This window comes from Etheostoma cragini, chromosome 8 (genome assembly GCF_013103735.1).
Source record: "Etheostoma cragini isolate CJK2018 chromosome 8, CSU_Ecrag_1.0, whole genome shotgun sequence".
NCBI classification, from domain to species: domain Eukaryota; kingdom Metazoa; phylum Chordata; class Actinopteri; order Perciformes; family Percidae; genus Etheostoma; species Etheostoma cragini.
In genome coordinates, this window is record NC_048414.1 from 24,490,894 (window position 1) to 24,507,722 (window position 16,829).

Sequence of the window (16,829 nt, forward strand, 5' to 3'; positions counted from 1 at the left end):
TGTGTCCTACATGTTCTTTGCAGCTTAGTTTTATGTTATTTTTCTTGTTCACTTGGACAGTTTGATCCTTCATTAATGCAGTTATGTGGGTTTTCATAAGCTGACAAAATTTAAAAGGATTTATGTTAGAGCAACAAGCAAACATGTTTACTATGCAACTGTAATTGTCACTTGAATAAGTTATAATAAATAATAAGTTATTTAACATTAAGGAGTAGTTACATTTATTTTACATTACATTCGATTACATTTAGTTACATTTATAAGTTACATCTGGCCCTTTGAGGACAGCCATTATGCTGATGTGGCCCTCGGTGAAAATGAGTTTGACACCCCTGCTATAGACCATCAACAATTAACGCTGAAGGTCTTTTCACCTAAGCCATCTACCTGTCTAGTGGACGCCAACCCAACAAGGCTACTCAAAGAAGCGTTATCTGTGGTTAACACTTCATTACTAGATATGATCAATATATCTTTATTAACAGGTTATGTACCACAGTCATTTAAAGTAGCTGTGACACGCGCATCCGAGCCACTCTCTGGCATGCTGATAGACGGCCTTTTGTACACTTTTTGAAGCGTGACGGCTACAGTAGTTACAATACATACTTTGAACTGCGTGGCGAGAGAGAGTTGATTGCGAGATATGATCTCAATGCTAGGTGGGAGAAATTCTTACACAATGTAGCTTTAAACATTCAAACCCTTCCATTAAATCACACTGCTACGTTTGAAACTCTGGTTGGACTCTGAGTTCTCATGACTCTGACGTCATAAATTCAACAGGATTCCTACATATTATACTGCTCTCTTTTGTCATTAATTGCATCTAAAGGTCTACTCTGGTGGGACTTAAACCCACAACCTTTGAATCACTTTTTTAGAGCTTAGCTAGAAGTCCAATCTGCTGTCCGTTGCGCCACAGAGTCTCTTTGGCCAGAAAATGTAGTCACAAAAAAAACACAAAGCTTGAGGGGATTCATTCAACCTGTAATCTTACAGTTTTAATGTTATTGCTATCTTGTATCAGCTCTAAAAGTGTTACTTATGAGTTTAACTTGTTTTAATATTCATTATTTTAGCATGAAGGAGGCTGTTTTCTGACAGATTTTCTACTCACACCTCCGACAGAGCTTTTCATGCAGTCCTGTGAACCAGAGTGGACAAAGTTCAAAGCTTCCACAAAGCTTAATTACCACATCTAAAGGTCGACTCTGGTGGGACTCAAACCCACAACCTTTATATCATTTCTTTTGAAATTAACTAGAAATCCAATGCGCTGTCCAATGTCCACAGAGCCTCTTCGAGCCAGAAAAAACAGTAAAAAAGAAAACAAAGCTTGAGGGGATTTATTCAACCTAGAATCTTATAGTTTAAATGTTCAGTTGTATTTAAGCTCTAAACATTTAACTTCAGTGGAATTTAAAGTAATAATTTCTTGACTAGAATGTTTCATCTTCACATTGCCAAAACCATTAATTAAATTTGTAAGCTTATAGTTTAAATGTCCACTGCTGTTTTTTCCATTAGTTGCAATATCTAAGTTTGGTTGGACTCAAACCCATAACCTTTGATTAACTTTTTTCAAGGTACATGCAAACGTGTCCATCACTTTAAGGTAAAATAACTTTAAAAAAATATATACTCAAAAACATTTTATAAAGCAGAGGAAAAAAAGTGTAATCCCCGTTGTGATAAAGAGGGTACAGTCTCTGTTTCTATTTGGGTTGCAGTTCCATTCTGGTGTTTTAAGCCCCTTTTATTAATGCAGTCCTCTCTTGATCTACATTTTGTCACAGTTACTATGGTCTGTCTGTTTGGTTCCCTGATATGATCAAACACCTTCAGTATGAGGAGTACGAGGCCAAGGTGAAGGTAAGGTTAACAACAATTCATGCATCAAAATCTAGTGCACATTCTTGGTTTGAATTGACATGATTTGGGATTAAAGGTACAATATGTACTGTAGTGAGTATGGCTTTACTGTTTGTCAAAGTTGGCCCAACCTCCCCGGCTCAGTAGCCAGAGAGAGACAGAGAGATAGCTATAGAAGGAATAAAGAAAGGGAGTGCTTCATGAAGCACTAGTCAGAGGAACATCAGTCTTTATTCATTCATTGTTTTGCAGTGATTAGATTCTGAAAGACAAAGTATTGACTGAAAGTCCACACCCGCAAGCAGAAATCTTCCAAACCCAGCAAAATTAAAACAAAAGAGAAAATACAGTGAGACAGCAGGGTCTCTGCAGAGACACATCCATAACCCTGGGTCATAAGTGAAGATTGAGCGGGATTAGTTTTGGTATTAGATTATACATTGTTACTTGGGGAAAACATTGGATATTATACCATAAAATACCTGCACAGAAAATAGATTAATGTTGTTTGACCTTTGTTTAGGTGTTCCATAAAGAACGAGTGGAGAACTTCCATTTTAACTTTTCCTTGGAGAACCAGATTCATAAAGAAGGGGAATACATCCATGACAAGTAAGTCTCACTTTATCTTATTCTGAACACAAAGCAAACAAGAGATTTACAAAGGATTTTAACTTTCATATACTGTCCTTTAATATTACATAGCAAATAAAAGCATACAATTTCTAGTCGCTGAGTGGTATGCACCATGAACCTCTCTCTTACTTTTCTTGTTAGGACATTTTTTGACTCTTTACAAACTTGTTTGCGATACTGCACCTTTTAAGTTGTGGTTTGACTGTCGGAGGGTAAGTTTTTTTTCTTAACCCACTGGTATCGGATCGGTACTCTGTATCGGTGGATAGTGGATACGCAAGTTCAGCAATCAGAATCGGTATCAGGAAGGAAAAAGGAAAAAACATCTCCAGATTTTACCCATTGTTTTTTTTCTTCACATTTAGCAGTTCCTTCTTCCATGTGTTCCTTCTAAGATGCGTGCAGTAATACACATACTGTGTCTTTTATTTGCTTTTTGTATGCTAAGTTTTGTTTTTTTAGCTCCTAGGCTTAACACATAATGTGTTAAGGTGTACCTGAGGAACCATTCTGACTAAATGTGAAGTCTTTCATTATATTATATTTGCGTGAATGTTTTCTCTTTTCTTAAATAATTTGCCCACTATTCAACGGCGTTCTACTGACAGCACTGGCATTTTGCAGGTGTGTGAGGAGTGTGAATGCATGTATATTTCTGCTAACTCTGACAGACAGATCTTAAAATTAGGCAGGAACCCCAATTGTATTTTGCCCCCAGGCACATAATATTCACCCCTGTCAATGTGTATTCATAATGTTCATGAATTTATGTATGTTTTTCCTCAAGTTAAAACCTTTTTAGCTTGAGAGGGGTTTGTTTTTGCCTAAGTTAATAGCACCTACACCTAATCCTTGTCGTTTTTATTGTTTCTATTCTTTAAATGATCTTTGCATACATTTATTCCTCCACATTTCATTCAATCTGAGTACAGCTGTTGCACACAGATTGCACCCCCTCTACAGTTACATGCACTTTTGTGCCCAGTTGAATTTTAAAATAGTACGCTAGGAGGAAATGTAGGATCTTGGTTTTGCTATTGGTTTCTATACCAAAATAAGGGAGTGTAGCAAGGATACTTCATCTCTGCAAGAAAACATTTTCAGTGCAGATATACAGTATGTGACTCTACTGTATATTAATTAACTTCTATGCTTTTTGCAGAATTGAAAAAGACAATGGGCTTTAACTATTATTTTAACATAAATACTATAACAAAGCTGTCAGTAAATATATCATATGTCATGAAGATTTGAGCATTTTGACTCCTACACAACTGTTCATATCAATGCTTATTTCCATCGCATTAATGTCAGTGGTGGCCATCTTGGAGTTTGGAATCAGAAAGGGATGTTTTGCCATGTAAGCAACAAGGAATTTATATTGAACATTAATATGAAAGAAAAACAATAAATACATAAACAAATATGCAACGTCAATATAACTGTTCAACATTGAGAAAAAAATGGCTGTATAGATTAGTTCATGATGAGCCAAATCTTTAAGAGATGTGTTAAAGTTCAGGAAATATAGACCCAGATGAAGGATTAAGAGCCCATTCTGTCCTTTTCTAATTCTGTACTGCTACAGCAATAGAAGTGTGAGTCCATGTTTTTTTTGTCTGTTGGATTGTGTTTGTGTCCCATACCATGCCCGTAGGTTCATCAGTATAGAGATGAAGTCGGTGAAGTTTGAAAGTTCACTGTTTGAAGACTGTCGCTTTGAAGACATCAGGTCCACAGACACTGTGTTTGAGAACTGCACCATCCGTTCCACTGTCTTCTATAATACAGGTAGGTTCAGCTGGAGCAGGGGCTAGGACAAATTACAGCTCTGGACGGTACAGAAGATACGTTTGAATACAGGTTAGGAGTTATTAGCCATGGTGGCCCCCATTTTTTTGTCAATTGGCGCTCTCATTTTTCATCATAATCACAGGCCATAATGTAAACAGTGCACTAAATGAAGTATCCAAATTGATTATTTTATTGACTATTTACAGACTAAGGTTGTTTGGATTACCTGTTCCTAAATTGGCCTTACACAAAACCAAACAACAATTAAGACAATAAATCCCAAAAGACATGCAACTTACAATACAATTGACCATAATACTAAATGAAAAGCACCACATCTTTTATAACTATATGACTTATTAAAACACCTTGGCAGATGTTTTACTGAATCAGGTCCCATTGAATCAGGTCCAAGGCTTAAGACTTGACCCTCTTTCATAAGTTCCATGTTATGTTTCATGGTCTTCCTGTTCTCTGCAGACCTGTGGGAGGAGAAATTCATTGACTGTAAGATGGAGAACACCACCTTTGAGCACAATAAATATGGCTGCCACCTGGATACTGTTGAGGAGAACGACGTTCTAATTTACCTGGTCAGCTTCCTGGGCAGTCTGGCTGTGCTGCCAGGCAACATCATCTCAGCCCTCTTCATGGAGAAGATTGGCAGGGTCAAGATCATAGGTGATTTTTTGGAAGTTACTTAACATTAAGGATTTTTATTGTGATAACATTTTCTATGATGCATTTTAAAATGCATTATGTAAGGGAGGATGTAGAGTGAGCCTGGGCATGCATTTTATCCCCTTCCGTGCTGTGCGCTAGCTAGCTGGGCAAATTACACAGCTGCTGTTTTAACCCTTTGGGTCAAATTGACCCATTTCAAATTTTTACAAGAAGAAAAATGGTACAAGTTACGTTTCTCTACCTGAAAATCAACGGCCTTTCCATGTTTTCTCTGATAAACATGTTTTCCTGACTCAATTCAGAAAATTATTCTGGATATGACAATTTGTGTTTTTCCAAGATAAGAATGACCACATGGTGGATTTTTAACATGAATTATAACCTTATGACAAAAAAATGAATCACACTTACATTTTTAATTATGTTCTAGTAGATACGGATCGCATTCCCTAAACAAATGTTATCTCAATTGTTTGAAAGACAATATTTGTTATTAGATTATAAGGTAACATTTTATTTCAGAATCGTTTTAAAACCCCATATAAGTCACAGGTCAGTTTAGCTCAAAGGATACGAGAGGGTCCCGGAATTAAAGACAATACTAGGGTTAATCACTGCAGGAATTTACACATTTGTAGTGAGGTACTTGAATGTAACACACTGGAGTGGATGCATTTATGACGTCATTGAGGTGAGACCGGGGAACAAATATATAATGCTAGATGGAAATGTGCAGTGAAGCCAATTAAATAAAAGACTGGCTGGTGATTAACATGGTCTCAGAAGTGGCGGACTGAACGCTGACCGGAGATGGGCAAAATTGACTTTTTCCAGCCGGCAGAATGGCCGGTCTGGAGATGCCGTTTTGACAGGTCGCGTTTCGAGTGGCTTCGAAACTCGAAGGAACTCGATTTCTGAGTCATTCATGTATGGCGGAGATGAATATATCCCGGAGTTTGACTACCAGACCGTAATGTTATATCATTCACGACTTTGGCTCTCTGGAAGAGCGGTTGCCTGCCAATTGGAAGGTTGGTGGTTCAATCCATGTTGAAGTGTTCTAGGGCAAGACACTGAACCCCGGGTTTCCCCCGATGCTGCACCATCGGAGTGTGAATGTGTGAGTGTTTATCCGATGAGCAGGTGTCACCTTGTACGGCAGCCACAGTGTATGAATTTGTGTGAATGGTGAATGGTTCATGTAATGGCCAATTTGGCTATTTACGTTTCGTATGAGTGTGGTGTGGGTGTGTGCGGTTGGTCTGTGTAGGTAATTGTTTGTTACGTCACCTGCGCACCTGTTTGTGGGTTCTAATTAGAGATTATAAATTGACTCACAGGTGAGGTGGATGGGGAATCTGGATCTGGGAAACCACACAGTTTTTCAACCTCAGCTGTGGGAGAGTAATGTTTTTAGATCTTGTCGTTCTTGGCTTTTAATCAATCAAGTTGGTCTTTTTGTATGTGCTTTTATCTAAAAATGTGTGCAATAAAGGATTAAACTTGCGACGACGGCGGACCTCATTATTTGCACCAGCAAGAGTTGGAAAGTGCTTCAGATTTCACCCAGTGGCATTACTTGTGGACAGATTGCCACTAAAGTTCCTGTATGATGTAAAAGCGCTTTGAGAAGTTGTTAAGACTAGAAAAGCGCTATATAAAATACAGCATACTTACTTTGCCTGCTTGCAAAAGCCCGGGGAGACCGACGAAGCTTTTGTGAGGAGCTTATACAAGTTGGCCTAGCATTGTGAGTTTGAAATAAGCAAGGACGAGCGCATCAGTGACAGGATTGTCATCCAAGATAACGAGGTATCTCTGAAACTACAACTCAAGGCCAATCTTACTTTGGAGAAAGCTATCCAGCTAGCGCAGCAGTGTGAGCAAAGCGTTGACATGCATGCTGATTCTGCAGTGAATGCAGGAAGATGCACAGCCGTATACAGGCGGAAAGGGGAGCAATGCCGGGGTGGTGCGCCTTCTGAATTTTTCACCCAATGGTTTTACGAGCCTGTCCAGATGTTGTGTATAAATCTAACTACCCACGTCATCCGATTCGCTACATATTCATGAACATTTTACTGGCCTTTGCATGTCACACCTCAATATAAACTGTACTGAACTGAATATCTGAGCATGACACTACTATAACATTGTACAGTTGGGGAAAAAAAGTTTTAAAAGTAATTAGGATGATCCGTGTCGCACTGGATTTGAAACGTCTTCAAAAAAATTAACAGTCTGTGAGTCCACTAAACTATCACATTAATCACCATGACACTTGTTTTCTCTCAGTAGAAAAATCGGAATCTTTCAAAACAACTTGTTACCTTGATTTAGGCTTAAACACTCAATTTTGTGCACGCTAAGCTTCTGCTACACCTCTGCGCTGTCTGAGTGCAAGGATTTGTCATAAATTGTACCAGCACAGAGATTGTTAAACAATGGTTTCTGGTTGTGAAACAAGTGGTTACTCAGTCCTATAAATCATCTTGAGGCTCTCAAAGCGCTACAATAACTTGGATTTATGAAAAGCAGCAATATTTCTATTGATATGGCTCAAATGCCTACATCTACGTTTCCAATAGCCTACGACTATGTTTACGACGGAAGATACACATTTTAAGCCCCTACAATAAAAAGTTCTAATTAAGACATTTTAATAGTTTGTGCCCAGCCTTTTCAATTGTTTGTAGGCTATAGTATGTCACCTATGCACCCGGATATCAACAAATAAATTTTTACATTTGTGTACAATGAAAGGTGAACATTGTTAAACACATTTGTCTAATGAGTGCACCCTATACTTCACACAGAACCTTTTCCTTTGAGTACCTTTCGGACAAAAATGCAATCACAATTAGGTGAGGTTCCAATTTCTTTGTGGATGAGGTAGGCAAAACTGAACAAAAGTAGATTATGCAATTAAACAAATGGCCTACGGATAACGTGCCCCATGAACAAATTCCTGTGAAAAGCATAACATATGGACCTAATTTGATAAGCCCTTGACACATAAGGCAATGAAAAGCCTGATAACTGGGCAAAGACTTTTAAAAATCAATCACAGTCAATAACAAATGTAGTTATGCATTTTAAAAGACATGTCTTAATGAGGAGACAGCACTCAAGACATTTTAGAAATTCATGAATTTTGTTTTTATCTGCAAAAAAAACAAATAAAGTCATACAAGACACAAAAGGGCAAAAAAAAAGAAAAGATGTATGGCCGACATAAGGGCTAACATGAGGAAGTCCCATTCATGGGCAGAAAAACACCTTTCAAAAAAGGGCAAAGAAAAGCATACAAATGCAAAGAAAAGATTTACAAACTGCATGTGGCACAATAAAAATGTAGGTATATTGGGTGTCGCCTAGCACAACCCCAGAGGAACCAAAACATGCTGAACGCTTAATCTAAAGGGAAGCATGACCATTGATTAGTAATGGGCCAATGCATTTCAATACATAAAGGAACAGCTCATTCTTACCCAGTCATGTTACTCCACAACCTCTCTCCCAGGACTTTGCCATTCATTCCCACAAAGTCTGCAGAGGTTTTTTTAACAGATTATGTTAAACATTATTTTCGCATAGGCTACATCTCAAAGAGGAGGACACACACACACACCTCAAAGAGGACACACACCTGATTCTGTCTCCACTGTGCAGGCAATCTCCCTCCTCAAATGTGTGATTGCCGCCTGATCTGTGGCACCTCTCAAGGGAAGCTGTGCAAACTACATATGGCAGAGTACAAACATAATCCATCCATTACCTGTATCAGCTAAAGTCAGATTCACTCATACATTGCAGACAAATGCCCACATGATGTAGCATCTGGCTGCACGGGATGGTCAACTGTGCTACAGGCCCATCTTAAAAACTGCAATTGTCTCTGCCTCATGAAAGATCTGTGGAATAGAAAAGCATGGTTGCCATTTGGAACCAAAAATGGCAATGACATTACTATTAACCTCCTGGTATGTTTTAATGCTATCAGGAGTTTTCCCCAATGGATCCAGGTAAAGGGCCCATGTTTCCTTAGGATAAATGATAAAAAGCTACAGAGTTTTTGAAAGTTCCAGACTCCTACACATAGCTCTCTTAAAGCAATGGCAGTGTATAAGTACACTCACCACAAGTGTCCAGTTGTGTTGGTCACAGACAGGTCCAAGAGGACATCATAGGTTGAGCTGAAAAGATGAGCATACACACATGAGAACCTCTGCCCTGCAATCACCCATTAATTCTAACAAATGTTTACAATAATGACCTTGTTTGGTCCCCTGTATAGACCTTGCCATAAAGCAGTCATCTAGAATGTGTCCACATAAAACACTCGCTTCTCCAGTTGCCCTCACTTTCTCTGAAGTGCAATGGATAAAACCATTCATCACATTGAATACCACGTGTGGAATTATATTTTGGCATCAGCAATACGTAAGCATTCAAGAACTTTCAACCTCTTTTCCTGGAGCCAGATTTTTCAGATCCCTGGAAAATACCTTATAAGGCCCCACTTTGCCCGTTTCCCAGACCAGATCTCATCCATCATGAGATTTAGAAGGGTTTATGCATTTGGCATGGAGAGTTAATGCAAATTTGAATACAACTAATACTTACATTCCTCTGGGGAGAAACTGAGGGCTGAGAGGAATGGCAGTTTGGGTGGGGGGGGGGGGGGGGGGGGGGGGGGGGGGGGGGGGGGGGGGGGGGGGGGGGGGGGGGGGGGGGGGGGGGGGGGGGGGGGGGGGGGGGGGGGGGGGGGGGGGCATGGGAATGGGGTCAGGCTGAGGACTGACAGATGAGAGGGACTGAGGACTGGCGGATGCGGGCGATGGGGTCAAGCTGAGGTATGAAGACCCACTTGCCCAATTACCAATTACCCAATTTATTTGTGATGTGTACAGTCCCAGGAGCTCCCTCTCCATGTTCCCTCCATTCCGCCTCTTTGATCTTCTTGCAAAGGATTTTGTCCCCAAACTCAAAATGGTCATCCATGCCCAGAGTCCATTTCCTCTTCCTCACTGTCACTGTCACTTGGGCAGCCTTCATGTTTTCCCTCACCTTGGGATACACCTCCCTTTGAGTAGCAGAAATATGAGGACATGGTTTCTCTTCAGCTGCTACTGCCTCCACTTTGTTGTGGCTTATCTGCAAAAGTAGGAGAAAAACAAACTGTTTACTGCAGTTGCCAAAGCTATTCCAAGTGCTAGAAAAACAAAGCTCCTACATGCCATTTGTCCGGTATCACAGGATAATAGCGGGCCTCACTCCCGTAAAGCAAATAAAAGGAGTACTTTGTTGTGCATTGCTTTTTTGTGCGTAGACCAAAACCAGTTAGTTTGATGTACAAGTCCCAATTGTTTGGATGGTCCTTGACCATTTCCTCAGGCCCTGAAATACAAACAGCTATAAAAATGCACACACATTATATGACATGATATCAAATTAAATAACTCCATATTCACCCCTGAATGGTTCCATTCACCTACTCCACCAAGCCATTGGTTTGTGGATGGTACAGGGAAAACAGCATTGAATGAGAACAAGTACAGTGTCTTCAGGAAAATGTTGCGTTGGCCAAATACAGTCATGCACTATGTTCACAGCTTACTTTATTCAAAAACTCTTTCCCATCTGTGAGGATCCGTTTGGGTGCACCATGGCAGTAAAAGAAATCCATGATGCACTTGGCCACCAGCTCAGCCTTTTTGGCCTGGATGGGGTACACTTAAACCCATTTTGGCATATAATTGATCATCACACACATGTAGGTGTGTCCCGGGGTGTTACCAGCTTTTTCACAAGGTCCACACCCGCCCAAATTCAAAGGGTTCGGAAACCTGAAATGCAAGAGCAGATCAGTAATAAAATTTTATTTAATAGAAAATTGCTTAGGCCTATTAAAGGGGATGCAAGCATTTACCTCTATGGGGTTATACTGGGTTTTGTCTTTAATGGTAAAGACCCTCTTCATTTGACAATCTTCACACTGGGCAATCTAACACAGAAATGAAGTCAGCAGTCCCATAGGACATGTTGCATAATTCATAACATCCACAAACATCTGGACCAATAACACTTACCTATTTGGTAATGTCCGTTTTAATGCCAGGCCACCAAAACCTCTGCAGGATTGCATGGAAAGTGCGTCCACCCCACAGTTTGCCCCATGAGGACTGGCATTAACAAATAGCCTATTTGCCTCTTTTGGGCTGAAATCAACTTTGGAATAATGATGCTGCTCATCTTGTTTCCTCCAACAAAGTAATAGATTTCCCCATCTAGGGGGTGTATTACATTAACAATGGAAATAACATTTGAACGTTGACATAATGAAATAGGCCTACAGTGTTTTTTTCCTTACCGCCTACTCTTAACTCTCTGCTTCAGAACATATTGTTATTCCTTGGTAAAACCAGTGGAGTTTACATTCTTCAGCTTGAAGTTCAAGCTTTCTTCAGCTTTAAGTTTAACAACCTTTGTCTCCCACTAGCGGTAAACAGCTTTGTAGTTTCTGGCTCCTTTTAAAGTTGCTGTCCTGTACTGTCCATAATCTATTATTTAGTTTCAGAAGTGTGTCCAAATACCAACTGCAATTATGCAAGGTAGTCCTTACATAATTGCAGCTGTCAAGGCATAATTGCCACAAGCAACCAGCTGTTAAGACCAATTTAGAACAAGCTCTCCTCATAAGACAAATCTGTTTAAATACATACACTACATTTGTTGTTGAATGTGATTGATTTTTTAAGTCTAAATGCCCAGTTATTGGGCTTTTCGTTGCCTTATGTGTCATGGAGCTTATCTTTAAAGAAATAGGTCCATGTGTAATTTATTGCAAAATCAATTTTTGTGCAGTTTTGCCCACCTCATTGACGATAAAGAAAAACTTAATCTCACTTAATTGTGATTACATTTTTTTCTGAAAGTTACTTGAAGGAGAAGGTTCTGTCTTTGTGAAGTGTAGGTTGTTCTCGCAAGACAAATGTGTTAAACAACGTTCACCTTTCATTGTACACCAATTTAAAAACTGATTTGCTGATAAACGGGTCCATAATATAGCCTACAAACAATTCAAAAGGCTGGGCACAAACTATTATTAAAATTTCTTAAACAAAACATTGTATTGCAGGGGTTTCAAATACGTAACTCCCGTCGTAAACATTAAGTTCATCAGTTCAGTTCGGTACAGTTTATAATGGGGCCATTAGGCCATGCAAAGGCCAGTAAAATGTTTATGAATATGTAGTGAATATGTCAATGTGGGTAGCTTGCCATCTGGACATGGTTGGAAACCAGTAAGTGGAAAACCCAGAAGGCACACAACACCGGATGGCGTGCGGAACAGCTCAAAACGGGGTGAGTCAAAACAAGACGCTTGCGCACCAGGAGAGACAGACAGCAATGAGATGTTTTCCTGGGAGCTGTGAACCTCAACCTGACTCAGACAAAGACTGGCAAGTGACACTACCGGTAAATGGCAGTCCGATTGAGTTCAAGATAGACACGGGCTAGTCACTGTAGTGACTGAGAGTACATACAATAGACTTCCACAAACACCCCAGCTGATCAGAACCCAAGATGCCACCAGTCCAGGTGGGGAGGTAAGATGTATTGGGACATCCCTTGCCTCCTGCCTGTACAAAGGACGGAAGTATGCCTACTGGGTGACAGTTATAAAGGGGCCGTTTGCTCATAACCTACTGGGGTGTGGTGCTGCTAAGAGAATGGGCCTTGTGAACAGAGTGAATGCAGTTAACACAGAGGTGTACATTGACATATTTGGGGAGATGGGGCTACTGAAGTGTGATCCAGTTAGGATTGAGCTAAAGCCCAATGCTGAGCCCTACATTACTGCTACACCCTGCCGGGTTCCATTTCCCCTCCTTCCCAAAGTTGAAGCTGAACTGAAATGCATGCTAGCTTTGGACATCATAGAGCATGTAACTGAACCTACTGACTGGTGTTCGCCCATTGTACCGGCAGAGAAAAAGAACAAGGACGAGGTCAGAATGCGTGTCGACCTGAAACGCCTGAATATAGCTGTCAAGAGGGAAAGATACATGTTGCCTACGCTGGAGAACATTACTCCATTGTTAGCTGGTGCTTTAGTGTTTTCCACATTGGATGCATCAAGTGGCTTCCGGACGATTTCCCTCGACCCCAGTAGCCGGAAGATGACCACTTTCATTACTCCCATGGGGAGGTTCTGTTTCAAACGCTTGCCATTTGGGATTTCATCAGACCTGACATTTTCCAGAGATTGATGTCAGACCTTCTCAAGAGTCACAATGGAGCTGTTGTTGTGATGGATGTTATCCTGGTGTACGGGTCAAGTGAGGAAGAACACAACCGACAGCTGAATGCAGTCTTACAGACCATCAGGCGGTCCGGGTTGAAACTCAACAGAGCAAAATGACACTTTAATAGGCCCGAGATATGCTACTTTAGACACCTGATCAGTGCTTATGACATAAAACATGATACGAGGAAAGTGAGAGCCATCATGGAGATGCCCAGTCCAACTAAAATTAGGGAGTGCTTGACGGCTGTGTGAGTGGTTGCACGTTACATACAAGGTAGGGACAATTTCTGTCTTCAAACTGATCACAAACCGCTAGTACCACTGATCATTATGCAAGTGATCTGGATAAAGCACCAGTGCAGTGCCAGAGACTTTTGATGCACCTAATGAGGTTTAATGTGACTACTGGACTGTTGCACGGAAAAAAGTTTAATGTGGCTGACACTCTATCCAGGAGTTGCTTGAGCTGCAATACAGCGTCAGAAAGAAACCAACATGTCTAGGCATACATTAAAGCAGCGGTGACTAACAAAGCAATTTCACCAGACAGGCTCAGAGAGATAAGAGAATCCATGCAGAATGACACAGACCTCCAGACAGTCACCACCTGCATAAGAAATGGCTGGCCACACAGAATGGTTGGGTTTCTGTCTTCCCCTGCATTCGATGCTGCCAGACATCACCTGTCCGAGGCTGAGGGACTTGTTTTCTACCAGGACAGAATAGCATTAGCGCTGAGACCCAGCGTACTTAAGCAAATTCATGAAGACCACCAAGGATTGACTAAGTACCGCAAAAGGGCCAAGATGTCTGTCTGGTGGCCAGGCATCAGCAGCAACATAAAAAAGACTGTGTTGGGTTGCAAATTCTGTATCAAGCATGGACTAAAACAGAAGCCGGAGCCGCTCATCACCACTCCCCTGCCAGAGGAACCCTGGCAGAGAATTGCTGCAGACCTGTGTGAGCTGGACGGGAAGAACTATCTGATAGTAGTGGAATACTGTTCCCTCTACATCCAAAGATCAGCCCAGACTGCTAAATGACTTCATAAGCAGCCAGACCCATACATGGCCCTGATGTGCTGCCAAACGACACCCATTGCTACAACAGAGGCCAGCAGATCCGTACCACCGAGGTTCCCCTCAGGTGTTCAGGGTCACTTAGTGACTGAATGGTGATAATCTCAGACAGGTTATGTTGTTCCAGGGTTTGAAAAAAAGAAAAAGAAAACAAAGGACGTTTGTCTGTCAGGATGCACTTTTTTAGTTTGTTCTGTCTGAGTTAAAATGTCCCCTCGAGAGAGAGTAAACAAGTAACAGGGACTAGATGACTTTTGAGTTGTACTTTATTCTTCCACTGAATCAGCAACTATTGATGGCAGGCTACCCCGAAGTCCTAGTTTCCTGTTTGTTGTATGTTCATGTTTGAATTAACATTAAGGCAAAGTTTGAGAGTTTCTTAAGGTGACTTATGTGCATGCTTCTATTTTAGCCTATGTTCTGTTTCAAAGGGGGGAAATGTAGGGAGTTACTTGAACGTGACACACTGGAGTGGACGCATGTATGACGTCACTGAGGTTTGAAGGGGAAACAAGTGTTTTTAACCAAGGCGGTAAGCCTCTGCTCTATTGGCGGAGCTCCTATGGCGCCATTTTGATGCTAACAAATCATCATCCGACATCAGTATTCTGTAAAGACTACATCAGTACCAAGTAAAACTGGCTGTTGATTAATATGACAACATTAGCTGACTATTGGCTGCTCTAACTCACATAAACTAAACACTTCTGTTGACGGTAAAGTAAGATAGAAGAAGTAAGGTAAATGGAACTTCTTTATTGCATCCTGACAGACAAACATCCTGTGTTTTCATTTTCTTTTTTTCAAACCCTGGAACAACATAACCTGTCTGAGATTAATGTGTATTTATCTTGACGTTTATGTCCTCATTTATCTTGTTCCCTTTTTGCACAGCTGCTGCAGTTGACACACCTGTAACGTTAGCTAAACATGTTGCAGTATAAGCTAACTAATTACCAGTGTTGTTGTTGCTTAGCAATCATAGGCCACATATGAAGTTGTAGCAATAGGTGCTCACCAGATCTGTTGTCATAGCATGAATTGGAGGACAGAAGTTGATCAACAATTCCCCACTTTTTGCCAAAGCTGATAAATTATCCCGACTTCTTCCAGCGGATTGCGGTCCTCCAGAGTGATCAGAACTGTGTCCATGGCAACGGTGTGTTATGCTTATTAAAGATCTGTAATCAAGAAAATAATTCAGACGGCAAAATGCCTTAGAATTTAACCAAGCCAAGTAATAAAAACTGCTTATAGCACTGTATGATTATTGTTAAAAGTACTAATAAATATTCACAATGCTTTGTATAAAAATAATCATGACACATTATAAATTATTTAAAAATGAGTTATAAGGTCAAGTTTCCTTATACCTTATATATGTGTGTCCCTCACTGATTTTAATTCAAGGATTATAATGTATTATAAGTTTACATTGTATTATCTATAGCTTGTGGTCAACCAGGTACAACTAGGTTTATAATGCATTATAGACCCTGTCGTCAAAGAAATATTTGTTAATAATTGTTTTCATTTTGCTTTGTACAGAGTGACTTGTTCCATTCAAGTTATATGGCATTAGGTCTGCACATTGCACAAAATTGAAAATCAAAACTTTTGTTGATGCTTTTTATCAATGTTTTTGACTTTTTCTTAAATTTGTGTCCCTTCTTTCATTGTTTGTCACTTTTATTGATGTTTCCAACACTACATAATACTAACTTATTAACTTTAGTTTCACAGTAATTTGGGGAATTTATGGTCCATAAACCTCATTCATAGAAAATTATACATAATGTTTAAATTAGAAAAGCAGAAATTAGGAATTATTTAGACTAAAATTAAAGGAATGTACTGTTTATGTTGATGGATAATCACAGACTGGAATATGTCAACTTTTACTCAATACTATTTCAAAACCACTTCAAATTTATTTTTTCAAATTTTTTAAAATTTAATAAGACACCCCAAAGTTAATGAAAGTAAAGATTTGTACTTCCCAAAGAGCGTTGTGTGGAATTAATCATATTGTTTTGGTTCATTAAAAAGAACATTGATATAGGAAAATGGGACAATTTGACCCGAAGACAACATAAGGGTTAAAACATCAAGTTATGCCAAATCTCACAAATGATAGTTCAAGTTCAAGGCAGAAGTAAAGTAATTTTCCTGCAGACTTCAGACAGAGGAGTCGGCCACTGCTGGAAATTAGATAGAATGCAGGTTTAAGGCTATTCAGAATTGGCTACACTTTCCAGGCACACAAGTTGCCACTTTGTTCAGTCATTGTGTTTGTAGCTACTTAAACTCTTGCATGCCAGCACATGTGTATGTGTAGACTTTTAGAATTTGTTCTATCCAGTAAATCCTATATTTCTAAGCAAGCAGTAGCAATGCAGATTGTCAATGCTGTATTCTGATAAAATGCCCCCCCTCCCCATGCT

At 40.0% G+C, this 16,829-nt stretch overlaps 1 protein-coding gene across 3 annotated transcripts in view; it reads left to right on the top strand.

The window, feature by feature from the left end:
* The window catches only part of LOC117948617 (synaptic vesicle glycoprotein 2B-like), a 71,324-nt gene that overhangs the window by 43,139 nt on the left and 11,356 nt on the right, over window positions 1-16,829 (top strand). For all 3 annotated transcript variants that reach the window (XR_004657501.1, XM_034878365.1, XM_034878366.1), the window contains 4 exons: window positions 1,803-1,878; window positions 2,402-2,490; window positions 4,172-4,305; window positions 4,789-4,989. Coding sequence is in view for 2 of the 3 variants with exons in the window: in XM_034878365.1 (XP_034734256.1) it covers window positions 1,803-1,878; window positions 2,402-2,490; window positions 4,172-4,305; window positions 4,789-4,989 (500 nt within the window). In the remaining variant the exon portion in view is untranslated. The remainder of the gene's footprint in view (window positions 1-1,802; window positions 1,879-2,401; window positions 2,491-4,171; window positions 4,306-4,788; window positions 4,990-16,829) is intronic.